Source organism: Ictidomys tridecemlineatus, chromosome 11 (genome assembly GCF_052094955.1).
Source record: "Ictidomys tridecemlineatus isolate mIctTri1 chromosome 11, mIctTri1.hap1, whole genome shotgun sequence".
Lineage (NCBI taxonomy): Eukaryota > Metazoa > Chordata > Mammalia > Rodentia > Sciuridae > Ictidomys > Ictidomys tridecemlineatus.
The window spans coordinates 25,047,780-25,074,763 of NC_135487.1; the positions used below are offsets into that span (position 1 = coordinate 25,047,780).

Here is a 26,984-nt window from a genome sequence, read left to right on the forward strand (position 1 = left end):
TCAGCGATTTGGAAGCAGTGTTTTATCATGCAGGGTCTTGTAGGCAGTGAGAAGTTGAAACTTAATTCTGATTGCAATGGAAAACATCAAAAGCTTTTTTATTGTATGTATTGAATGCTGGGGATTGAATCCAGAGCCTTGTGCATGCTAAGCATGTGCTTTACCAGCTACACCCTCAGCTCTGTTGAAAGGTTTTAAGTACTGTTGCACATCATCCAAATTATGTTTATATAAAGATTACTCTGACAGCTATGCAGATTGCATGAGAGGAAAGCAGCTTGAGTGACTGGAGGCATGGAGGCAACATATCGAAATGGGAAACACAGGAAGAAAACCAGGTTTTCCGAGGAGGAAAAATCACATTCTTAAAGATGTTAAGTTTGAGGTGTTTGTGAGACAAGGGCCTTTAAGGATGACCAGAAAAATATAATGCTATTGTGATACTGGCAATTTTTTAATATTTATTTTTTAGTTGGACACAATATCATCTTTATTTATTTTTTGATGGTGTTGAGAATCAAACCCAGGGCCTCAAATGTGCTAGGCAAGTACTCTACGGCTGAGCCACAACCCCAGCCTGATATTGGCAATTTTTTAAAAATGTTTTTTTAGTTACACATGGACACAATCTTTATCTTGTTTATTTATTTTTATGTGGTGCTGAGGATTGAACCCAAGGTCTACTCACGTGCAAGGTGAGCATGCTAGCCACAACCCCAGCCCCAATATTGGCAATTTTTAGTGTTTGCAGAGTAGCACTTGACATAATGTGTTCATCACATACATTTTCCAAACTAAACCTCATAGCAACTCTAAAACAGACATGAATTAGGATCCTCATTTCATAGTTATAAACAGAGCCTCTGAAAAGTACAGTATTATTTATTCAATCCTTACTGGGTAACACTACATTCCAGGCTGTCAGGCCATGAATAGGAAATGAAGGTAGAAAATAACATTTCAGAGATGACACAATAAAGTCATGAGCCAGAGATGGTGGTGCACCCTGTAATCCCAGTGATTTGGGAGACTGAGGTAGGAGAATCACATGTTCAAGGCCAACCTCAGCAACTCAGTGAGACTCCTGTCTCAACATAAAAAAAAATATAAAAAGGTTAAAATGGGATTGGGATATTGTGGTTCTGTAGTAGAGTGCTTACTTAGCATGTATGAGGTACTGGATTCAATCTTCAACACAAAAAAAATAAATAAAGTTTAAAAAAAAGGCTAAGATGTAGTTCAGTCATCTCAAAATTAAAAAAAAAAAAAGACTAGGGAAGTAGCTCAGTGGTAAAGCACCCCTGGGTTCAATTCCCAGTGCCCCCCCCAAAAAAATATTGGTCTTCTGGCCTGACCATTAGAAATTCACAAAGTGGGGGTAAGTTTGTAGAGAAACAATTAAGATAAGGGATCCCCTAGTGATTTCAGCAGGCAACTGACCTCTAGAGCTTAGCTGAAAATAATCTGATATTTTATAGAAGAGACCCTAATATGGTTGGTGCTACTGTGGACTGAAAAAAATGAGACTAGAGACCTGCTTAAAGTCCCCTCTAACTCCTGGTACAGGGGATTGAAACCAGGAATACTTTACCACTGACCTACATCCCTAACCACCCCCCCAGCTTTTTTTTTGAAACAGGGTATTGCTGTTACTGAGACTGTCTCAAACCTGTGATCCTTCTGCCTCAGTCTCCCAAGTAGCTGGGATTACAGGCCCGTGCCATTGGCAAATCTTGAACTTTTATCTCACCAAATATGAAATTTCCAAGCTAAGAGAGAAGCTGTAATCTCAGTTACTCAAGGCTGAGGCAGGAGGATTGCAAGTTTGAGGGTAGCCTCAGCAACTTAGTGAGACCCTGTTTCAAAACAAAAATTAAAAAGGGCTGTGGGTATAGCTCAGTAGTAGTGTACCCCTAGATTGAATCCCCAGAGTACTTTCCCAACCCCCACTCCCCCCACAAACAAGCTAATGGAGCTCAGTTCTACTAGGAGTCAATAGTGGTGAGCCCTGGGTTCCAGTTTACTAAAACAGCAGATGCTAATGACTCAGTGCTCTGGGTTAAAGGCATGTGGACCAGGCTGAAACTCTTCATTCAATCCTGTTACCAAGATCAAGGCTTATCTTGCCTTATGGCAGCTATACTGGCATGAGGAAAAACAACCTAGAGTTTTAATTTTAGATTCCACATTTCTTTTTCTAAAAAGCACATTGTCCCTGGAGCCTCAAACAGAAGCCATTTGCCCCCCAGATTTCTCAGGCACTGATTTTATCCTCAGTGGTCAATTCCAATCATCTTCACCTCTGTTCTACAAAACCCTTGCCACCTGTGCCTGCTCCCTCCAAAAAAAGCATGTGGAGAAGAAAAAAAGGGATAAATTTCTAGATTTTCTTCTTAGTTCTCTTTTGCCCAGGAAGAATTGCTAAACATTGGCCACTATTTAGAGAGATCAAAGACCCACCCTTAGACCCACAGCTAGGGTGAAATAATACAAAGTTGGCTGAGGATAAAGTGCCCCCAAAGGGCTGAAACAAATGTACCATTTATGTAAACTCTCCTCACCTGCACTGAACTTAGACTATTAGGGTTAGTTAGTCTGATCAGTGGACAGGTACTGATGGGCCAGTGAAGAGATAACTGCAGCAGCCCCCCACTCCCGACTCAGAGGGCCTTCCTGGGAGGGAGAGGCCCTGAAAATGAAATGCTCCCTAACATTAGATTGGTACTGACCTAAAAATGAGCATTCAAGTGACAGAAAATCCTGTCTTCAAGACATTAGGATTTATTGAAAAACTACATACATATTAAAACAACTTTATACACATATCCCACATTACAAGATTACAAATATACAAACATGAATTCTGTTAAAGACAGAATCTTGAGTATTAAAAAACTGTAGAAAACCCACACCCTAATTTCATCACTTAAATTGGTGTTCCCCATCTCCAAATAAAAACCGAAACAATCTCATTCAATTTCCCAAGTCCAGCTCTTGAAAGAAACTGTAACATTCATATGAAATGTTTATCCAAAGCAGCACTAATGTTCAGGTTTGAGAGGGAAAAGTCAATTTAAACTTCTGAGAGCCCCAGGGTAACTTAAGGAAGAGGGGAATGATGGAATTCTCCTAATGACATTTTTATTAAACTCCATGGTGGTCTCTCAACATTAGTAATGAAATATTAAAATGTCCTGAATGGTCAGAGCATTATGCTCAACCCAGGAGATGCGATAAATAATGGTTATATTTCTTCTTGTCAGATAAAAGAAGGAGGGTCCTTGAGAAACAGTGTTTCAAATTGAGAATTTAGTTCCAGGAGAAATCTCTGTGCTCCACAGACTAATAGGGAGACACTGGGTGCAACTCTTTATCTTCATTCCACACCTAAGAAAATTAGGGGTAAGGTATTTTAGAATCTATACCAGTTTAAGACCTTATTATAAAGGCAACAAAGGTCATTTAGAAATTTGAAGCAGCCTTGGCAGGAAAATGGAAGGGGCAAGCCTAATACAACAGTCCATTTGTTGTTTCCTAGGTCTCAGTTTAAGAAGTCTCTCCTTCACTGAGTCCTGGTCACCATGGCAGGGATCTGCAGGTGTGAAGGAATCATACTTGTGCCACTTTCTGTAATTTTCTGCAGCATTATGCTTCCTTCCTCCCCCTCTTCCTCCTCCAACCACCTCTATCAAAGAGGTGTCAACCCAAGAAGCTGCTAGAATATAATGTTAAATGTTTAATGAAGGAAGTGAGACTTCAATCAAATATTACATAAGTCGATGTTGGGGACACTGAAGAATTAAGATTAGTGGGCAACCCAAGAAATAATATTAGGAAAAGGAAAAGATGCCCACAGCCATGTAGTAAAAAAACTGGAATCTTTGTTCATAATCATAATGCATTAATTATGAAGGAAGGAGCGTTCATCAGTATGAGCATCAATTCCAACCTTCAGTGTCAGAAACTTCTCAAAATAGTCTCAGCATAGGTGTTGGCACCCTTTATAGTGTTAGCTTTCTAAATATTTGAAGATGCTTCGCTTCATTCCTGGGGTGCTATCTTCTGTTCTGAGGCGCTTAGGAGAAGGGGATGTCATTAACGATGGACCTCTTCTTCTCACCTAGAGAACAGAGAGGAAGTCAGGGCCAGCTTAAAACCCTCAAATAGGTACTTACTTACCTCCAGTTAGCTCTTAAACAACTCAGTTGAATCATGGATGATTCACAACAGAAAATAAAGAAAACAATATAAAAATTTTCCGACAAGTTTAAAAGCTAATTACCTATTGGGGGTAGCAATTCCCCTGTATGTCACTGGGGAGCACAGAATTATGACACTGTAGCATAAATTATTAGACCAGAACTTTTGTATTTTAATTAAAATAAATAAATTTTGCCTTGGAAGGTACCATGTTAGTTCTCAACTTCCTTACCTGAGGCTTAGATGATTCCATTGCTGCCTCAGCCTTGACAGGAGAAAGTGTATGAAAGACAAAGTTTCTTGAATTTCGGGGAGCACTAGGGTTGCAATCAGAAAGAGCAGCCAGTTTCTGAAGCACAGCTTTGGGCTGGTTTAGCAGCGAGCCTGTCTTCAGCTAAGAAATGAAGAGTTATCTGATATTAAATCCCAAATTCCAAGGAAGAACAAAAAGTTATTTACCCTCTCTGCTCCCCTACAGGTATTAAAGGGACATATTTCTATTCTATTTAAGTAAAGAAGAAATAGCAGGCACCTTTGATATTCTCATTTCCTGTGGCCACCTCCCTATCTTAGGGAGGCTATTCTCTTAGCTTGACCTGGGCCTTTAAAACCTGTACACCATGACTATCAGACTGACAAAGTTTCAACCAACCTGGTGAGCACTTGCAGGTTTGATGGCTTCAAAAGGATCACTGAGTGGAGGCTTTGATTCCTGAATAACCACAGGGCGTTTAGCTGGAAAGAAAAGACAGAGAGGACTGTTCTAAGCAAAGCTAGGCAGAATTACTTTTACATATAAACATGCTAAGAGCCTCATAACTAAACCAATGAGCTAAAACAAAGGAACTTTCTCATTACTCTGAGCCTTAGATCATAAAGCAAAAGCAGCTATATAAACCCACAAGCACAATCTCTGCTGCCCAATAGTCTAAGATTCAAGTATTCGGTCTCTTCCAACCTCTGTGACAGTATTAGATACAAGCTTAAAACTAACCTCCAATAGCTCCTGAAGGTTCATGTCACTTCTAAGGCTTCAGCACTAACAATTCAAGGGGCTAGACCCTAAAGAGATATAAGAACTCACCATTCTTCTGCAGTGCTTTTGCTGTAACTTTCTTGGCTAGCATCATAAACTGACTGTCTTCCCCAATTTCTTCTTCTTCTTCTTCAGCTGTAATTTTCCCCTGCTGTGCCTGAAAATAAAAACCATACAGCATTAACATAAAACTCCATAGCTTCCCTAAATAGCATAGCCTGGGTTGTGAAGCTAGGTTACTGGGATATCATTTGTTTTCGTTTTTGCAATTTTTGCTGCTTTAGGAAAAAAAAAATTTTGGACAAATAAACCTGAAGATAATTGCACATCATCATTTATCCTTCTCAGTGCAAAAAAAGATTCAAAGGGCTAGTAAATGGCCTGGGGTTGTGGCTCAGTGGTAGAACATTTGCCTAGCACATGTGAGGCACTAGGTTTGATCCTCAGCACCACATAAAAATAAATAAATTAAAAAAGGTACTATGTCCAACTAAAAAATAATATTAAGAAAAAAATATATAAAGGGGGCTACTAAATGTTGACTAAGATTTTGAAACAATCCATGTTAAGTTAAAAGTGACTGGGTCCTCTCCTTTTGATAAACTAAGGTCAGAATAGGGAATTTTTTTTGCAGACTTTCTACCTGGTCTCGAAGCCATTGCTCTCGTTCAATACGCTCCTTTCTCCATTTGGCTTCTGTTTCATCAAGCTGTTCTTCAATCTGATCATCATCAGAGTCTCTGTGGAACAAGTCCATCTGGGAAGCATCATCTAAAGCAAAAAGTTAAGGCTTTTAGCATTCTGTAATCCCCACAGCAGAAGATAATCAGACAGATAAAAAATAAATCCCTATCAAAGACTGAACATTGACATAAATCTTTCCCACCCACTCATAGAAAACAATGGTTATGTCAGGCACGGTGGTGCACGCCTGCAATTCCAGGGGCTTGGAAGGCTGAGACAGGAGGATCAGAAGTCAAGGGCAGCCCCAACAACTTAATGAGGCTCTAAGCTACTTAGTAAGACCCTGTCTCAAAAATAAAAAACAAAAAGGGCTCAGTGTTTAAAATACACCTGGGTTCAATCACACATCCAAAAAAAGAAAACAATGGTTATAGCTAAGTCCACTGGTTGTCATTTGCCATCTTAACCTAGACCAAATATGTACATCAGAACTTTTTTGTTTCTTTTGTATGTATATGCTACACAAGATAGTCAAGTGCTCTAGCACTGAGTAAACATTCTCAGGGCTGAAACCATTTGTTTCCAAAGAGAGCAACCAAGATACCTATATTTTTCCATCGGAATTTTCTTGTTCGCCCAGGACCATCACTGTGCAGATCCCCATCAGCAAGGTACCTCTCTTGGTATAAACGTAGTTTTCGTTTATCATCATCCAACATTGTTTTCCTACAACAGGAGAAATAAGGTGTTTAAAACCAGGACGATTCTGGCTGATTTTAGGGCCTGCCTTAAGAAGCATCCTGTTACTTAGAATTATTGGGATACTAACATGTGTATTTTCTTGATTTGACTTTGTAATTCCTCATCAGAAGGAAGTACTTCATCAATTACATCCTCTTCATATTCATCAATATCTTCCCCATCATACTCATCTTCACTTCCCACGTCACTTCCTGACACCTCTGCTTCATCCTCCAGGTATTTCTTCAATCTCCTGGAAAATAATTTTCAAGATTAGAAGATACTGGGGCGGGGCTGGGGATGTGGCTCAAGCGGTAGCGCGCTCGCCTAGCATGCGTGCGGCCCGGGTTCGATCCTCAGCAGCACCACATACCAACAAAGATGTTGTGTCCGCCGAGAACTAAGAAAAAATAAATAAATGTTAAAATTCTCTCTCTCTCTGTCCCCCTCTCTCTCTCACTCTCTCTTTAAAAAAAAAAAAAAAAAAAAAAAGAAGATACTGGGGCTGGGGTTGTGGCTCAGTGGTATGAACGCTTGCCTAGCACCTGTGAGGCCCTGGGTTCGATCCTCAGCACCACATAAATAAATAAAATAAAGACAAAAAAAAAAAAAAAAAAGATTAGAAGATACAATAATGATTACATACACAGAACATGGACACAATAAGAAAAACAGAACACAGAGTCACCTATAATAACAATATGCATAAACTTAAGAATGTATTTTGATAATATCTAAAATAATGTTTTCTAAAATGTTTAAAGATGAGCCAGGCGTGGTGGCACATGTCTATAATCCCAGTGACTCTGGAAGTTTAGGTAGGAGATCACAAGTTCAAGGCTAGCTTCAGCAAATTAGCAAAAACCTGTCTCAAAATAAAAATTTAAAAAGGTCTAAGGATATAACTCAGTGGTCAAGTGCCCCTGGGTTCAATCCCCAGTACCAAAAAAAAAAAAAAAAAAAAAGTTGGTCACTTAGAACATTCCATATGCCAATAATTGCTTTATAAGTAATTTTAGGAGTGGGTACTATTATTTCTTTCATTTTACAGTTGATAAAGAGAATAATCAGGACATGAGGAGACTAGAAGCAATGACACTAGTAATGTTATTAGTTCTGGAAAGAATTATAGACGTTTTTGAACAACCAACAATAAAAAAAAAAAAAAAAGAGTTATAGACGTTTACCATAGAAATCACCTAAGGAGATTCATAGAAATTATACAATTTACCAAAGGTCACAGAGCTAGGAGATACAACAGCCTGAATTCAACCTAGGCTGGGTAACCATATTAGGAATACCTGTTGGAAAATTAAACTAGTTTGTTATGCATTTAAGTATACCAGGTTTTAGGAAATAGTATGTTATAGAAAGGTCATATACTGGGATCTTCTTACAGCTTATCAAACCTTGACCCACTCTCAAATTAGAGGCAAAACTAAAGAGAAGAGCTCCTGGTAATCAAAATCACCTCTAGTCACCTTTTCTAATTTCAGCTCACCATAAAAAGTCGGTTATCATTCTGGGTTCCAAGTTCTATTGTATATGGTGACAAGAGGAAGAACTTTGGTTTCTTCTGAAGGCTGATTTTTATCAAAGAGTTTTAGACTATTTTTTTTTTTAAAGCTAAATTCCTCTAAATTCAACTCCTGGGGAGTTCCTTAGGGGCTTACTAGTCACTAAGTTTCCCAATCTTCCCATCCACCTTCTTTGAGCATTCAACTTTTAGCTTTATAAAACTTACATCTAAACAAAAAGCTCTATAGTAAAATAAGGCTTAAGAATAATTTCTCTAGAAAACTCTACAGATAGCCTAAAGCTGTATGAAATAGTTAATCTGACAGGTGACAAATTAGAACCTTAAACAGATCTTAATGGAATGGAATGAAGGGCTAAAAGCAACAGTATAAATCTAACAAAGGATCAATACACTATCCTGTACAAGAATTCCAAAAACAATTCACATACTATTTAACAAATTCCTATTAAATTTATGTTTGTGAAACTTTTTTTAACATCACAGGGAAACTTATGGATATGCTGAGTGAGGGAAAAGCAAGATGCAATATGAAAAATTTTATAAATCTCAACTATATAAAAATATATATACCAGGAGCAGTGGTACATGCCTGTAACCCCAGAAGCTCAGGAGAATCTTGAGTTTAAAGCCAGCCTCAGCAATGGCGAGGCGCTAAGCAATTCAGTGAGACCCTGTCTCTAAATAAAATACAAAATAGGGCTGGGGATGGGCTCAGTGGTTGAGTGCCCCTGAGTTCAATTCCTGGTATCAAAAAAAAAAAAAAAAATATATATATATATATATGCATAAAAACATTAAGAATAAATTATTACCATGGACACTTTCATATATATTTTGGAAGTAGACATGAGCAACATTTTTTTTGGGGGGGGGGTACCAGGGATTGGACTCAGGGGCACTCAACCACTAAGTCACATCCTCAACCCTGTTTTGGATTTTATTTAGAGACAGGGTCTCATTGAGTTCTTAGAGTCTTACTTTTGCTGAGGCTGGCTTTGAACTTGCGATCCTCCTGTTTCAGCCTCTAGAGCCGCTGGGATTACAGGCATGTGCCACTGCACCCGGCCTCTGTATTCTTTTTGATTGTGTGTGTCTGTGTTTCTTAGTACTGAGGAATGAACCCAGTGGGGGGGACTCTAATCACTGTACTATATCCTGAGCCTTTTAAATTCTGAGACAGAGGCTCACTAAGTAGCTGAGGCTGGCCTCAAATTTGACCCTATAGTTTCAACCTCTCCAAAACTGTGCCCAGACCATTCTATATTCTTTTAAATATAGTTAAAATAAATGTTTTACTTTCTTGATCAGAACAACAAACATTCCAAAATTCCAAAAATAAAATGGGTCATTTGCCCAAGACTATAATGAAAACAAAACAAAACAAAACAAAACAAACGACAGCAATTCATAAAAAATAAGTCCCAGAGAACTTTAGTTATCTACTAGATCCTCAGGATTTAAAGTATGGCTCAGCTCTTAAGATCTTTGGCCATATTATAAGTAGTATACATCTAGTTCAAGGAAATAGCCAGACCACACTTGAAGATAGAGAATATCCAGGATATAAGACTGAAAGTACTGTCACAAGAAATGTTACTAGTTCTGGAAGACACTAGAGAGGTCTAGTATACTCATGACTTAAGGAAAACATGACATCTTTAAGTACTCAAGAGATGTCATATGGAAGAAGGATTTTATTTAAACTAAGTTAACCACAAAAATAGAACTACAACCAGCAAATTCAGGAAAAAAAAAATGGCATGATATAACTCAATTATTAGGGGAACTTTCTAGCAGTTGAAGGAATGGACATAGTACCTACATTTGCCTTTTCAATTTCTCAGATTGCTTCAGGAGTTCTTCCTCATCATCTTCATTACCAGAGTCACTGTGTTCCTCCTGTAAAATCAGTTATCACACCCAGTTAAGCAGAATAAGATGTGTCCTTAACAAAAACAGGCTTTATAGAAGTTTAATACTCTCATGTCTTAGGTATATATAAATTTGATGTTATATTTCCTATTTAAAACAAAGCAAAACAAAACACCTAGGGGCTGGGGTACTGCTCAGTGGCAGAGTGCTTCTCTAGCATGCATAAAGCCCTGGGTTCAATTCCCAGGACCTTACACAAAAAAATTATTAAAAATAGGATTTAGAAACTTCTGCTCACGGGCTGGGGGTTATATCTCAGTTGGTAGAGTACTTGTCTCGCAAGCATAAGGCCCTGGGTTTAATTCCCAGCACCAAAAACAAACAAACAAAAAACAAATGCTCACATGCCTCATTATGGGATACTGTAGTTTCTGATAAAATGCTAAACTCAGGATTCTCAAGAACTCAGACAAGAAAGAAATTCCTAAGGGCATCAAAACATGGAGTTCAGTTATACTCACTTCATCACTATCAAATTCATTTTCATTTGGAACAAGCTGAAAGTCTCCAAATTCTTCCTCTTCATCTTCTTCCTCCCTACAATGCAGATCAATGAACCAATAGATGTTAGAATTTTTTTTTTTTTTTTGGTTCTAGGGGATTGAACCCAAGAGCGCTCTTTCACTGAACTACATTCCCAGCCCTTTTTTATTTATTTTGATATAGGATCTCCCTAAATTGCCCAGGTTGGCCTTGAACTTGTGACTCTTCTGCTTCAGTCTTCAGTCACTGGGATTATAGGTGTGTGCCACTGGAAATGGCTTTAATAAAGAAGTTTTGTTTGTTTTTTTCAATATTTATTTTTTAGTTTTAGGTGGACACATATCTTTATTTTATTTTTATGTGGTATTGAGGATCGAACCCAGTGCCCCGTGCATGCCAGGTGAGCGCGCTACCGCTTGAGCCACATCCCCAGCCCAAGAAGAAGTTTTTTTTTTTAATATTTATTTTTTTAGTTATAGGTGGACACAATATCTTTGTTTTATTTTTATGTGGTGCTGAGGATCAAACCCAGTGCCTCACAAATGCGAGGCGAACACTTTCCCTCTGAGCCACAATCCCAGCCCCAATAAACAAGGTTTTTTTTCGGGGGGGGGGGGGGGGACTGGAGATTGAACCCAGCACTGCTTTATGACTGAGCTATATCCACTATTCCTTTTTATTTTGAAACAGGGCCTTGCTGCGGCTGGCCTCAAACTTGTGATCCTTCTGCCTCAGCCTCCCAAGTCACTGGGATTAAAGGCGTGAGAGCCACTGTGCCCAGCAATAAATAAGTTTTGAAAGCAAACTACAAGCAACAAGCTAAATTAAGAATTTAAAATATATTATCAACACAAATAATCTCTTCAACAAACCAGAGATAGATATTTTGCCTTTTGAAAAATGTTTTAATTGTGATAAAATACATATAACATAAAATTTAGCCTCCTAACCATTTTTAACTATACAATTTGGTAGTGTTAAGTATATTTACATTGTTATTCAAACAATCAAAACTTTTTTCATCTTTTAAAACTGAAACTCGGGTGGGAGGTTGTGGTAAGGTCTATAATCCTAGTGGCTAGGGAGGCTGAAGCAAGAGTATTGCAAGTTTGAGGCCAGCCTCAGTATCTCAGGGAGACACTGTTTCAACATAAAAAAATTAAAAAGGGTAGGATGTAGCTCAGTTTTACAGTGCTTCTGGGTTCATTCCACAGTACTGAAAAATAAAAACTGAAACTATACCCAAACAACTTTCCATTCCTTCCTCCTTCCAACTCTTGGCAACCATGATTTAACTTTCTGCCTCTATGAATTTGACTACTCTAAATGCCTTACATAAGCAGACTCATAACTGCATTTCTCTTTTTCTGACTAGCTTATTGTTCTCAGCATAATATCCTAAAGGTCCATCCATGTGGTATCATGTGTCAAAATGTTTTTCCTTTTAAGTTAAATATGCCATTGTATATACCACATTTTGTTTATCCATTCATATGTAAATAGGTCATGGGGTTGCTTCCATATTTTGGCTATTGTGAACAATGCTGCTTTGAACATGGGTGTACAAATATCTCATGAGTCCTTGTTCTCACTCCTTTTGAGTCTATACTAAGATGGGGAATCACTAGATCAGATAGTAATTCTGTTTATGATGATGATGATTTTATTTTTTCTGGGGATTGAAACAAGGGATGCTACACTACCCCTTTTGTTAGTTTTTTTTTTTTTTTTTTTTTTTTTGAGACAAAGCCTCACAAAATTGCTGAGATAGCCTTGAATTTACAATCCTCCTGGCTTAGCCTCCCAAGTTGCTGGTATTACAGGTGTGTGCCACTGTACCTGGCTCTATTTTTAATTTGGGGGAATCATCATATTGCTTTCTATAGCAGCCACACTATTATACATTCTCTCCAAAAAACACAAGGGTTCCATGTCCTTTATATTCTCTAACACTACTGATTTATTTTTTTATCATAGTCAATGAAGTCAGTACTTCCTTGTGGTTTGCTTATTTATTTATTTATATGTGGTGCTGAGAATCAAATCCAGTGCCTCACACATGCTAGGCAAGTGCTCTACGCCTGAGCCACATCCCCAGCCTTTCCTTGTGGTTTTGATTTGCATTTCTCTAATTACTAATGATGTTAAGCATCTTTCATATGTTTTTTCTTCCTTTTTAAGTGCTAATTTTCAAAGTATTACAATTTCATTACTATGCAAATATTAAATTCAAATCCATTGTAAGACTCTCTGACAAGATATTAAGCCTCTAAGACAATCAGTTAGTACTAAACCTAGAAAACCTGATTCTAGTATTTTACAAAAAGACCAGAACTTCTCAGATTTCCACCAATCTGAGACTCACCTGTCCGTTGGGAAAGAACCTGAGCACAGAGCAAGCGCTTCTTCCATTGGATCAACCATGCTGTTCTCCTTTTCCTGCTTACTCAATTCCAGCGGAGTCAGTGAGGAGGCATCTACATCAATAAGAAAAAAGTTTTGTTACCAAAAATTACAATTTTATCCTTTTTTCTAGCCACCTAAAGACATACCAGCTCAATACAGTTCTAAGGTAAACTTGCCAAAAACTTCACCATCGATTCATTCAATAAATCCATATTTATGCTTACTATATGCTGAGTACCAGGGCAACAGTAATGAACAAAATAGATCTCAACTCTCTCACAGAGTTTACATTCTAGAAGGTGTGTGTGTTGGGGGGAATGTGAGCATAGATAGAAAATAAGTTAACATTTATATGGAATTTACTATGTCCCAGACATTGTTCTAAATTTTGTACACAAATTAATTATAAATGACATGATATGGACAAAACTAAAGCAGTCTTAAATTGACACTTTACCATTCTAAGAAAGTAAAGATCTAAATGTCAGGAACTATACAGTGAATTCTAACATCATGCAAGATTCCATCATAGTCCTATTTTCTAGGAAATTTTCACCTAAGGATTCATGGATTCTTTTCAATGACACTGACTTAATATATTTGACTCTGGTAGCTGGGCATGGTGTACACACAATCACAGCTACTTGGAAGGCCAAGGTAAAAGGACTGAAAGTTCAAGGTCAATCTCAGTAACTTTGTGAGTCCCTGCCTCAAAAAATAAAAAGGGCTGGCAGTGTAGCTCAATGGTAGAGCACTTATGGGTTCAATTCCCAGTATCATCAAAAAAATGGAGCAAAAAAGAAAAAAAATGTGGCTATAGTAAGCCTGTTGCCTATTGTTGGACATTTACCCTGAGAAGTAAATTTTCCAGAGCAAAGATTTAGAAGTTCCTCCATGTTCTCTTTCTTGTCACTCTTCCTGCTTCGACATTTTTCAGACTGAGATGCAAACTTCCCAGTACACAAATCCAACAATTCATCCATGTTGGCATCCATGGCATTCTCATCCATACTGGCCAATGGCAACTGAGGCTTCAAAGATTGGTACTGATTTCTGTGGTTTCTAACATTTAAGAACCTATAAGCACAAAGAATAGTGTAAGAAATTTTCTAAAGAAGATGCAAGGTAATAGGTGAAAAACTCTGAATTCATTTCCAACACCACAGTTAGAAGCTGAATTTCAAACCATAAAACAAACGATTCTAACTTCATACTAATCTAAAAAGGGTAGGGGAAGTTTCATGAAAGAATAAAGTTCTATTCAAAAGGTAAAGTGTAGTCAGGTGCCATGCATGCCTGTAAACCCAGTGATTCAGGAGGCTGAGACAAGTTCAAGGCAACTAAGCAATTTAGTGAGACCCTGTCTCAAAATAAAAAAATAAAATAAAAAGGGTTGGGGATGTAGCTCAGTAGTAAAGTGACCCTGGGTTCCATACCTTCATCTCCCCCAAAAAAGGAAAATGTAAAGAATAATTGGATAATTTTTGTTTTCAGATAATACTAGAGTAGAACTGGTATCATATCCAATAACGTGCCACCAATTCATGAATTCTCAGTCCTACCCAACAATCCTAACAGAGTAGTATGCACACAGAGAAATTTGATGCCCTTTTAATGCAAGATCTATGTATTGCAAATAAGAAGAGATCAAAGGATCAGAATATCAGCAAGAGTTATTTACATTATTTTCTGGATAGACTTTGTTCAAACTTGTAGAATGTAATACTAATGGTCTGTACACCTTCTCCTTCTCATAAGAGAAAGCACAGATGGAGTGACAGAAGCTCACTTTATTTTTAAACAAAATTAAGCAGTACCCAGCACCATTCCCACCCACAGAAACACAAAACTACCTACCCATCTGCATCCAACAGTTGGCTCTGAGTGTCATCTTCTAAACAGAACTGGAAGTCTCCTTCTCCTAGGAAAAGTGTCTTAGGTTCTGGGGAGGCGTTATACAGATCCTGGGAATCCTCTATGGGAAGTGAAGGCTCAGACAGTTTCCCTGAACTCTGGCACCAAAACAAAAACAAACATTAACAAAACATTTCAGAAATGTCATTCAGTGTCATGACAACAACAGAAGTTGCTATTTGCAATATTTCATATATTCTCAGGCAATTGTAGTTGAGAAGGACAATGCATAGCAAAAAGAGGCCTAAAGAAAAATATCTCCAATAAAGTAAGAAGCTTGTATTTAATCCACAAAGGGGGTGGATTTTTAAAGCTGAACACACATAAGCTCAGTACCAAGAAGGTGGGAGTTGGTTGGCTGGGACACACTTTATTTAGAAATGTGGGAAGCAAAAGGAGGAGAGAATTAGAAAAACTATTACCACCTTACCTTAGAAGCTGAGCTGACCAAACTGGCTCGAAATAGCCCAGGGGAAGGAGATCTGAATCCTCCTGCTATAGGGAGAAAACTGGTCCCTCGGCCTGTTTGTCTGTTGCAAGGCTGATAGGATGGAATTGTAGAGCCAATCAGCTCAAAGCTGCTATTGTGGCTGCTCTCTTTTGTTAACAATGAACATGAATCATCTTCATCTAAAGAAAGAGAAATATCTTTTAAGTGCAAGAATACAGAAATAAGGGTGGATTGTTTAGGAAAAAGACGAAACAGGTAAATTTCATAGGCAAATCTCTAGTCACAGGTTCCAAATCATTAAGTTAAATTACAATACTATGATACATTATATAGTCATATTTATTACTGTGAGCTAAGTGACACCTAAAATTTCTCTTCTCACCCTGCCTTAATGCCTATAATCGTTCCTCATTTTCTAATTAAACACCTTCCTTTGACCTACATATAGAAATAATTCGTGTTTCACTCAATCAACATGCATTCACTAGGGGCCTATTAGATGTCCATGGTGCACTATGAAGAAAATTTATTAAGTCTTTCAAAAATGGGACCAAGAAAATTATTCTAATTTATAAACTCATTGTCACAGGTTAGACCAGAAAGTCTCTAGGATTAAAAAAAGGGAAACTTTGGCCAGGCAAGGTGGAAAACGCCTGTAATCCCAGAGGATAAAACAGGAAGATTACAAGTTCAAAGCCAGTCTCAGCAAAAAGTGAGGCTGCTAAGCAACTCCATAAGATCCTGTCTCTAAATAAAATACAAAAATAGGGCTGGGGATGTGGCTCAGTGGTTGAATACCCCTGAGTTCAATCCTTGATTAAAAAAAAAAAAGGAACCTTTATGGGACTGTAATAATTAAGTATCAAAGTTGGAGGACAAAAGCAAAGTTAAGTTCTGTGTAAGAATCACTTACCCAGTTTACTGGGCTGTTTTCCTGAGTTTTCATCTGTTTCTGACTTTTCTTCAGTAGGAAAATAACTATAAAATAAGAAGGTAAACTGTTTGTATCTGTTCCTATTTCTTACTAAAGGGGAAAATTCAAGGAATTTTATATTTCCTTAGGGTTACTTACCCCATCTTGGAAGAGTTGTCCTTAAATAGAAGTAAGGTAGAATCTGATGAGAGAGGCTTGGGAACAGAAAGAAGATCGACGGACTTGCCAATTTCACTACCGCCGTCAATATTATCTTTATCCATTTCTTTCTCATCTTTGAGTTCTAGATCTTCACTACCAAGAAGGAATTCTGCGTTCTTTACCAATCATGCCACCCCAAAACAGAATAATACAAGTTAAAAACTTTAAAAGCAAATCTCACTGTTAATTTGAAATAAAGCTGCTTGGTTACAAGTCACATCTTAAATCTGTAAAGCTAAACTTGACCATTATCATCAACATAATTTCCCCTTAACACTTTTAGAGCTCTTTTATATCTATACCTTTTTACACTCCCCAAATTGTTATAAGATTACAAAAGAAGTCTTGATTATCATTTTCCTGAGGTAATAAGAGGTTAAATGATTAAAGTACAATTGCAGGATGACTACTGACCTCAAACCAAACACAGACTGTGTGTGATATGCTGCCCAGCTTAGCATTGCTTTCTTTTTCTTTGACCCAGGGTTAAATATTAATGAAAAAAACAAGAAAGCTTTTTCATACCTAACAATCATATAATCACCTATTCTTCCTGGGCAGAAAACAATACTATAGAACAAGGACAAAAAGTCCTTCTAGGGGCTGGGGATGTGGCTCAAGTGGTAACGTGCTTGCCTGATATGCACAGAGCGCTGGGTTTGATCCTCAGCACCACATAAAATAAAATAAAGATGTTATGTCCACCGAAAAACTGAAAAATAAATATTAAAAAATTCTCTCTCTCTCTCTCTTAAAAAAAAAAAAAGAAAGTCCTTCTATAAATACTTTCTTCACAAAAGAATGATATTAATTTGGAAGGCCTCTGCTTGCCTGATAATTTATTCCATCTCAACCAAGATTAAGATGGCTTTTGAGTCTAGATAGAGAAAAACAAATAAACAAGTTAAAATTAATATTAATATAAAGTCATTTTCAATATTAGCATTATTATAGTTATTTTGGGGGGTACCAGGGACTGAACTCAGGGGCACTCAACCTCTGATCCACATCCCCAGCCCTTTTTTGTATTTATTTAGAGACAGGGTCTCACTGAGTTGCTTAGCGTCTCACTTTTGCTAAGGCTGGATTTGAACTCTCACTCCTCTTATCTCAGCCTCCTGAGCAGCTAGAATTACCAGCATGTACCACCATACCCAGTAGAAGCCAAGGATTCAGCTCTGTGAATTATAGATGCTCAGTGATGCTGACAGAATTAAAGGTACTAAGATTTAGGTATTCATGAGATAAGTTACCATTTCCGTATGGCTAAAATTCCTTATACAATTTTAAATGCTTATTATACTTTTTTATATCTGATTTTCTTTCTCTTATTCATTATCATCAAGTTACTAAATTACATAAGGGCCAGAAACCTCCTGATTGCCTTCTTCCTTCTCCTCCTCCAGTTCCTCCGCTTCTTTCTCTTCCTCTTCCTCCAGTCCCTCCACTTCTTTCTCTTCCTCCAATTCCTCAGCTTCTTTCTCTTCATCTTCTTCCTCTTCTCCATCTTCCTCAGACTCATCTGTCATTTCTTCCTCCTCCTCCTCCTCCTCCTCTTCCTCAAACCCATCTTCGTTATCTAATTTAAACAATGCTTGGCGCTTCTGGCGCTCCTCAAATCTTCGGAGTTTCATTGCCTCTTGCAGTTTAGCTTTTAGCACCTGCAACTTTTCACCTGAACAAAAATATGTTGAAATGCTTTACACATAACGATCAACTATATAAAACAATAATTAAGTAGGCATTTTAGGCAACTCTAGAAGTGTTCCAGTCATATCCCAAAAGGAAAACCAAGGACCTTAGTACCCACCAGGCATGGTGGCACACACCTATAATTCAGGTGACCTAGGAGGCTGAGGCAGGAGGATCTCAAGTTCCAGGCCTGCCTCAACAACTGAGTGAGACTCTGACTTAAAAATAAAGGGCTGGGGATTAAGCTCAGTGATAAAGTCCCTGGGTTCAATCCCTAGTACTATCTCACATAACACGAAAAGACCTTAGTATCCTAGGTTTTTGTTATTCTAACACATAGAAATTATTATAATTCGAAGTGTCAAAGAAAATTTCTACACCCAGGGATTATAAAGTAATCATTTAAAAGAGGGTAAAAGGAGGGAATGGGGCTTTAAGAGTCTCTGGCTCAGCAGCCACGATGGTCAACATTGATAAACTTACCTGTATTACAGAAAAAGAAACACGAGTAAAATCAACAAAAGATATGGACTGGTAGTCCACAGAAAAATAAACATTAATAAAAATGTGAAAATAATGCTTAATTAATGTTTAATTAAAAACACAAATAAAAATAAGATAATTTTTGACATTTGACAAAATTAAAAAATTTTATAATACCCATTATTAACAAGGGGAGGGCTTGGGTTGTAGCTCACTTGCCTAACACATGTGAAGCACCACATAAAAATAAATAAATAAAATAAAATAAAGGTACTGTGTCCATCTACAACTAAAAAAAATATTTAAAAAAAAAACAAGGGAAGAGGCTGGAGTTGTGGCTCAGCAGTAGAGTACTTGCCTAGCACATGTGAGGCCCTGGGTTCAATCCTCAGCACCACATAAAAATTAAAAAATAAAATAAATGTACTGTGCCCATCTACAACTAAAAAATAAATATTAAAAACAAAAAACAAGGGAAAACAAATTCTTACTATGATTAAAGTATAAATTAGTGCAACCATTTTAAAGGACAATTAAGTGACACATATTAAATTCTGACTCAGTACTTCCACTGTAAGGAATTCTGCATCCTCAGATGACTCTGAGGAAGATGGAGAAGAGGAGGAAGTTTCTGGCCATTATGTAATTGTGTGTGTGTGTGTGTGTGTGTGTGTGTGTGTGTGTGAGAGAGAGAGAGAGAGAGAGAGAGAATATATATATATATATATATGGTACTATATATATACTATATATATATGGTACTAAGAGACAATATTTGATGCAATGACCAAAAACTGGAACAATCATGATGTATATCACTAGGACCACGGTTAAACAAACCATATTGTATTCATTCAATGGAATATTAAGTTGTGTTAAAAAAGCATGAAAAGAAATATAATGTGAGCCAGGCACGAGGGCGCATGCCTGTGATCCCAGCAGCTCCTGAGGCTGAGGCAGGAGGACCAAGAGTTTAAAGCCAGCCTCAGCACTAGTGAAGCACTAAGCAACTCAGTGAGACCCTGTCTCTAAATAAAATACAAAATAGGGCTGGAGATGTGGCTCAGTGTTCAAGTGCCCCTGAATTCAATCCCCAGTACCCTTCCCCACCAAACAAAAGAAATACAATGGGAATTTGAGCCTGGAGTAGATTAGGTTACAGGTTCTACCACTTAGTAACAATATAAACTTGAGCAAGTGTTGTGAGTGCTCTGCATATCAGTTTCCCTATGTATAAAACAAGAATATTGTTATTTACTTCACAGGTTGTGAGAAATAAACAAGATAAAGTATGTAAAGCAGCTAGAAGAACAGTGTCGGTAGAGAATGACTATCCAATGACACATACAAACACACAAAGTGGATTATTCATAAAATTTTTCTTATAAGAATACATGAATTATTAACAGTCACCTTTGGGGAGAATAATTTTTCATATAATACATTTTTCCTAGTGTTTTAAAGTAAATTATTTCCATGTGATATATCACTTGTGTTTTCAAGGTGGAGGTAGGAACAATAGACCTGTTTCCAATACATTGTTAGAACAACAAAGTAGATTATAAAGCAGAATGCATGCATGGGATGATCACACTATTATTTTAGTTCATTTGTTTGTTTCCTTTTTATTTATTTATTTTCTTCCCAGTGCTGGGATTCAAACCTATAGCCTTGCACCTGCTAGGCAAGCATTCTACCACTGAGTTACATCCCCAGCCTACTATTGGTGTTCCTGTTTTTTTTCTTGGTGGGGCTGGGAATTGTTTGTTTTCAACACACACACATATGAAAAGAAATGAGTTTAATGGACAGATAAACAATATAGTTTCAGAATTTGTATCTGATAGAAGATTACTTTTCTTGTTTATCCTTTCTATGTATTTATTTTTTAAATAAATTACAAATCTTTTTTATTTTTATTTTTTTAGTTGCACATGGACAAAATACATTATTTATCTATCTATCTATCTATCTAGTTATTTATATGTCGTGCTGAGGATCATACCCAGTGCCTTACACATGCAAGGCAAGCAATCTACCACTGAGCTACAGTCCTAGCCCCCTCTATGTTTTTATTTTTGTATAATTAATATTTCTTTCCTTCTTTCTTTTTTCTTTTTTAAATATTGGTATTGAACCAAAGGTACTCTACCACTAAGGTACATCCCAGCCCTTTTTATTTTTGAGATAGGATCTCATTAAATTGTTGAGACTGGCCTTAAACTTGCAATCCTCTGCTTCACTCTCCTTAGTAGCTGGGATTACAGGCGAGTGCTAACATGCTCAGCAATAAGTTTTTGACAAATGCTAGTTTAAGAAATAAAGTCATGGGCTGGGGATGTGACTCAAGTGGTAGCGCACTTGCCTGGCATGTGTGCAGCCCGGGTTCGATCCTCAGCACCACATACAAACAAAGATGTTGTGTCCGCCGAAAACTAAGAAATAAATATTCTCTCTCTCTCTCTCCTCACTCTCTCTAGTTAAAAAAAAAAAAAAAAAAGAAAAGAAATAAAGTCATTTTCCCACCCCACACTTCTAAATGTACTGTATATAAATCCTACTGAGATATTGCTATCCACTCTCCAAAGTCTCCAAGGAAAAAGATTCTATAACTTTTCATTATAGGATCTTCAATAGCTATGAAAACTCAAATACCTGGTTTTGTGTGGCTTGCTCCATCCAGTTTCTCAGCTGCCAAAGTCACAGGTACCACATCTGCCTTTAGCTCTTCCCTTCCATCAGTGCTCAAGTCTTTCACTATGATGTTCACTTTCACTGTTTGGCCAGCCCTGGGCTTGGTTGTTGGATTAACATGCTTCCAGAAACGCTGCTTTAAGGCTTCCAGTTCTAAACCCAAATGCAAATAAGTCTGTCAGTTTGCCAAGTTCAAGCTCTTTCCTTCAAGATTCCTATTAAGAATTATAAGGTAAGTCTTTTGCTTTACAGTGTTAAAGAAAAAAATCATACACACAAAGAGAAACTCTTTTTTGTTTGCTAACACCTGCATCAAATTCATACAACTTAACATTCTTCCTCAATGTTTCAAAAATGAGATTTTTAAGATAAAAATTTACAATTGCTTACAAGTTCTAAATATATAGCAATTCTTCTTATAAGTATTAAGCTGGTAGAAAGAAATATCTAATTCTTAACTTTCCTTCTTTTTTCTTTCTTTTATTCTTTTCTTTTTTTTTTTCCATACTGGGGATTGAACCTAGAGGTACTCTATTACTGAGCTATATCCATAGCCCCTTATTTATTTATTTATTAAATTTGAGACAAAGTCTCACTAAGTTACTAAAGGTCTTAACCCAGGGGCTGGCACTTGCTAAATCGCTGAGGTTGGCCTCGAACTTGCAATCCTCCTGCCGCAGCCTCCTAAGTCACTGGGATCACAAGTGTGTACCACTGTGCCCAATTTCATCTTATTTCTTCAATTTCCTATTTTGAACATTTCACTATTGGCAATCTGACTACATATGGGCAATGTCAAAAAAAAGGCAGGGGGAGAAAAATGACAATCTAGTCAGTGATATAACTCAGTAGCGGGCTAGAAAAAAAAGAGGTTTTCTTGGTTAAACTAGAACACAAGTGGCACAATCAGAAAGTAAGTAATGGACTGCTACAACTATTCCACTTACTGGTAGCCTCTGTATCACACACCCAACTGATATATAAATGGGTGCAGCAAGCTTAGTGCTCTAGCACAATAGAGCCTTTATTCTCTTCCTTGTTGCTATTCTTACAATTTTCTTCTCCTTTCTCCCTCAGCCAACTGCTGCTACTTAGCACCATTCCTACCCACTCTGCTGAACACTTTATACCACTGTGGAATTTGGGGTCTGTACTGAGAGAGCTAGCTGGTAAGATCTGGCAGTTATAAAGAGATCATAAAGGGAAAAAGTTTGGTTAATTATTATTAAATATCTTTGGTGGGAGGTGATATTGGGAACAGAATCCAGGACCTCACACATGGTAGCCAAGTACTCTGCAGTAAGCTTCATCTCCAGTCCTTTTTACTTTAAGGCAGGGTCTCAGTAGGCTGACAACTTCAAGAATTTAAAATCTTCCTGCCTCAGCCTCAGTCTACTAAGTAACAGCAATTACAGGCACGGACCATTGCACATGGCTGGTTAAGTTTTTAAAATGTACTCAAATCACTTTAGTAGTTTAGTGATTGGTATCTAGATATGTTTTTTCTTTCCCTAGATGATCATTGTTTAAAAAAAAAAAAAAAAGAGAGCTGAAAGAAAATATTTTTATCCTGAGTCCCTAACATTATTAGCAGCAAAAACCTAACTCCAAAGAATGGTATGTTTATATTACAAACAAAAGAAAAGGGAGAGTAGTAGTAAGTCTGTCTCCTGTTTTGAAGTGATCAGTAAAGTTGGAACCAATAGGTGGCTGCAGTGGAAAGGGAGCAGAAATAGGCAGATCATTACTGATGCCAATAGAACAAAACAAATGGGTGAGTAGGAAGATTACTCAGGACCTAAAATAACAAGGCAGAAGTTATTTTCATTTATAACTAGAGAAAGTGAACAGCCTCAAGGTTTTTCATCTCTCAATCCACTACAGCAACTGCTTCCTTTACCCTTTATTATAAGACTTAATTACCTTCCTCATCCTAAAAGCCAGGTTCAAACCCCTCTCCCTCCATCAATCTTTTCCTAGAACCTCTTATTTCTTCTTCAAGTGAAATATCTCTGCTCTAGATCAAGACTATACCAGGAACTTGGTCTAGAATTCTTATTTCCATTGTTCTGTCCAGAGAGTAGAGGAATTAGAAATAGAAATTACCCCCTAGGCTATTGTAAGACACATAAGTAATGTTTCACACGCCACAAAGTTTGAACCTACTGCATTTTCCCATGGAAACCTTACTCCATATGAGGAAAAAAATTGTTGATTCTAGGGCTGGGGATGTGACTCAAGCAGTAACTCGCTCACCTGGCATGGGCAGGGCACTGGGTTCGATCCTCCAGCACCACATAAAAATAAGGATATTGTGTCTACCGAAAACTAAAAAATAAATATTAAAAAATTCTCTCTCTCTCTCTCTCTCTCTCTCTCTCTGTTAAAAAAGAAAAAAGAAATTGTTGATTCTAATGTTTCTGCTCTAAACCCCTTCCAATGTGTCTTCCACAACAGTTACCTGATTGAATTTCCTCAAATGCATATCTGATTGGGTCCTTTCCCATGCTAAAAACTATTCAATGGTCCCCCACTAAGAAAAGGCTAAAAAATCCACACTCCTAGCATGGCCTAAAAGTCCTGCAGGATCTAGGCTATAGTCACCAATCCCCTTGAAACTGTCATTTTTACCAGCCAGAACTTTCAGTGCTTTCTATTATATCTGTCTTTTGCAATTCTGTCCTCTCCACCAAACAAGCTATCCCTCTCTGCCTTAGTATCTCCTCAGTTTTCAGGACTTCACTCCTTTCAGAAGCTCCCCTGATTACCTAATCCAAGTATGCTATACTTCTTCTAGGCTTACCTTCACAAAGGTATACCTTTGTCATAGTACTTACCTTTTAGGATTCTAATAGTCTGTTTACCTAGTACCTATCACTCCTACTACACTTTAATTTCCTTGAAAGTAGGAACTATGTCTTACTTGCATACATAGTACCCAACATAGTGCTAAATAAGAAAAAGCTTATTGCATGAATAAATGAATTTTGGTTTTAACTTCATATACAGAATATCATGGAAAAGCCTCGAGTAGAAACCAGTTTTCATGTCAATTTCTTTTTTCTTTTTTCCTTCTTTTCTTTTTCTCTTTTTTTTTTTTTTTTGGTACCAGGGATTTAACCCAGGGGCAGGCACTTAACTACTTTACCCCAACCCCAGCCCTTTCTATGTTTTATTTTGAGACAGGGTCTCACTAAGTTGCTTATAGCCTTGCTAAATTTCTAAGGCTGGTCTTGAACTTGTGATCTTCCTGTCTCAGCCTCCTGAGTTGCTGAGATTACAGGGGTTCACCACTATGCCCAGCTCACATCAATTTCAATTTTCTTTCTTTTTGTGGTGCTAGGGATCACACGTAAGGCATTGTGCATGCTAAGCAAGAGCACTACTGCTGAGCCATATCCTCAGCCCCCATATCAATTATTTCTAAAGGAAAACATATTTTGAGTTAAAAATAAGTGTCCAATATGTGGCAGGCATTGTGCTAGGTTCTTAAACAAGCCAAGTATAGTGCTAGGAAAAATTATTCAACCTCTTTGAGCCTGCTTCTTCATCTTGCAAAATAATACCTGAGGCTATGAAAATTAAGAAACATAACTAATAAGTCTTCTGTTCCTGGGTATGGTGGCACATGCCTGTAATTCCAACAACTTGGAGGCTGAGGCAAGAAGATCATAAGGTCAAGGGAAGCCTCAACAACTTAGCGAGACCCTGTCTCAAAATAAAAAATGGTCTGGGGATGTGGCTCAGTGGTTAAGTGTCGCCGAGTTCAATCCCTGGTACAAAAACAAAAACCTCTTATTATGGTAATTAGACATAGCAGTGTGTATCTACAATCTTAGCTACTCAAGAGGTAGAGACAGGAGAATGACAAGGTTCAGGCTGGCCTTGACAACCTAAGGAGACCCGGTCTCAAAATAAAATAAAATACCCCCAGGAGAGCTGGGGATATAGCTTAGCACACAAGGCCTTGGGTTCAATCCCCAGTACCTCACATACAAAAAAAGGTATAGAATAGAGTAGGTACCCAAAAAAAGTCTTTTTTTTCAGTCCAAAACAGTTTAGGTAACTTTTAATCTCTCATAACAAAATTTAGCCGTGTCTCATCAAGTAACAAGAAATTATTGGTCTCCTTTTCTTATTCTGGAACTGATAACTTCTAGTCCCATGTTTTTCCATTAATGTTCTGGGAAGCAGCTCATATTCAAGCTTCTAATGAAGTTAAGCTAATTCTGTTACATAACCCCTCCACATCTCCAGCTCCAACCAAACTGACTTTCACCTCCTACCAATATGCACCATGAGGAACCCTTTCTTTCCTTTCCAAGAATGTCCTTCTCTCTAACTCTACCAAGTCCATCCAACCAACAAAGACTCACTGAGCATATTTTACACAGCAGAAATAGTGGCTAACACAGCACCTATCAACAAAAATCTGTTTAATCAAGGAGGGTCTTAGTGTAAATAATTTGAAGCAGTAACCACTATTTGAGTGGTTCTTTATGCTATCCATTTGAATTATGTCAATAAAAATTACTATAGCCCATGAGGCATATACCTCTTATTTCATTTTTTTTTTAAATGGATTGGAAAGGTTAAATAAGCATATCTAAGGTTGAACAATTCCTAGTATAAACCATATTCAAACCCTGGTTTTACTATAGTCTAAACCTATAACCACTATGCCATGCTGCCTCAACACAGAGGAGGGAATGGCCAACTCACTTTGTGGTAATACCCAAATTCAGTGTGGAGGGGATCATTCATCTGTTCAATAAGTACAAATGCCTACAACGTCTCATCCACTAAGAAAACACTAGGAATAAAAAAGAGCACAAGGCAGGAGATTTCCAACTCATAGTATAAAGGGAAGGCAGGTAACAAGTAGTTACATCTGCCTACTCCCCAAGCCTTCCTTTAACCACCCTTGGAAGAAACTCATCCCTCCTCTGAATTTCCATAGCATTTTATTCTAAATGTTTATTTCAGAAAAGAATACTTTTCCCTTTTCTTTGTGTTATTCAATTTTTTCCAATTATTGATGATAGCTCTATATATCCAGAGGTTCTTTCTGGATCTGGAGATTCAACCAAGCTCTGCTCCAAAAAACTTGAAAATTACATCTGTACTAACCATGTATAAACTTTTTCTTGTTCTTATTCCCTAAACAATACAACTATTTACAGAGCATTTATATATTATCACAAATAATCTAGAAATGATTTAAAGTACTTGGAAACCATGTCATAGGTTAGATGCAAATATGTAATTTTATTTATAAGACTTGAGCATTGGCAAATTTGGGTATCCTTGGTTGGGGATGGGAAAAATATATTCCCTTCCAATATCAAGGGACAACTTACAGGTTCATTATGAAAGATGTCACAACTTTCTCCCTTGTATTACTTTTTTTTTGAGTACTTCTTATCTCTGATGCTAGACTATGTATGCATCTCAAGTGTACGATAAGTGTCAGGGTTAAATTGCTTTGCTCAACAGCATCTTGCATGTAGTAGATATTTGTTGAATGAGTAGGAAAAAAATTCAGTTTTACAGACAATTTAAGTGAACCAAAATGTTTCTCTTTCATTGTAAA

The 26,984-nt window shown here is 37.4% G+C and overlaps 1 protein-coding gene across 1 annotated transcript in view; it reads right to left on the bottom strand.

Annotated features, from left to right (window-relative positions):
• Nucleotides 1–2,758: 2,758 nt before the first annotated feature.
• Nucleotides 2,759–26,984, bottom strand: part of Clspn (claspin) — a 37,289-nt gene continuing 13,063 nt past the window's right edge. Inside the window, exons 9-25 of the mRNA XM_040288369.2 lie at nt 21,353–21,544; nt 17,896–18,197; nt 16,460–16,638; nt 16,301–16,365; nt 15,367–15,566; nt 14,880–15,034; nt 13,873–14,099; nt 12,982–13,093; nt 10,595–10,670; nt 10,024–10,100; nt 6,750–6,914; nt 6,525–6,646; nt 5,880–6,007; nt 5,285–5,393; nt 4,853–4,935; nt 4,433–4,594; nt 2,759–4,120 (exon numbers count right to left, since the gene is read on the bottom strand). Coding sequence (XP_040144303.1) covers nt 4,010–4,120; nt 4,433–4,594; nt 4,853–4,935; nt 5,285–5,393; nt 5,880–6,007; nt 6,525–6,646; nt 6,750–6,914; nt 10,024–10,100; nt 10,595–10,670; nt 12,982–13,093; nt 13,873–14,099; nt 14,880–15,034; nt 15,367–15,566; nt 16,301–16,365; nt 16,460–16,638; nt 17,896–18,197; nt 21,353–21,544 — 2,465 coding nt within the window. The 3' untranslated portion in view covers nt 2,759–4,009. The remainder of the gene's footprint in view (nt 4,121–4,432; nt 4,595–4,852; nt 4,936–5,284; nt 5,394–5,879; nt 6,008–6,524; nt 6,647–6,749; nt 6,915–10,023; nt 10,101–10,594; nt 10,671–12,981; nt 13,094–13,872; nt 14,100–14,879; nt 15,035–15,366; nt 15,567–16,300; nt 16,366–16,459; nt 16,639–17,895; nt 18,198–21,352; nt 21,545–26,984) is intronic.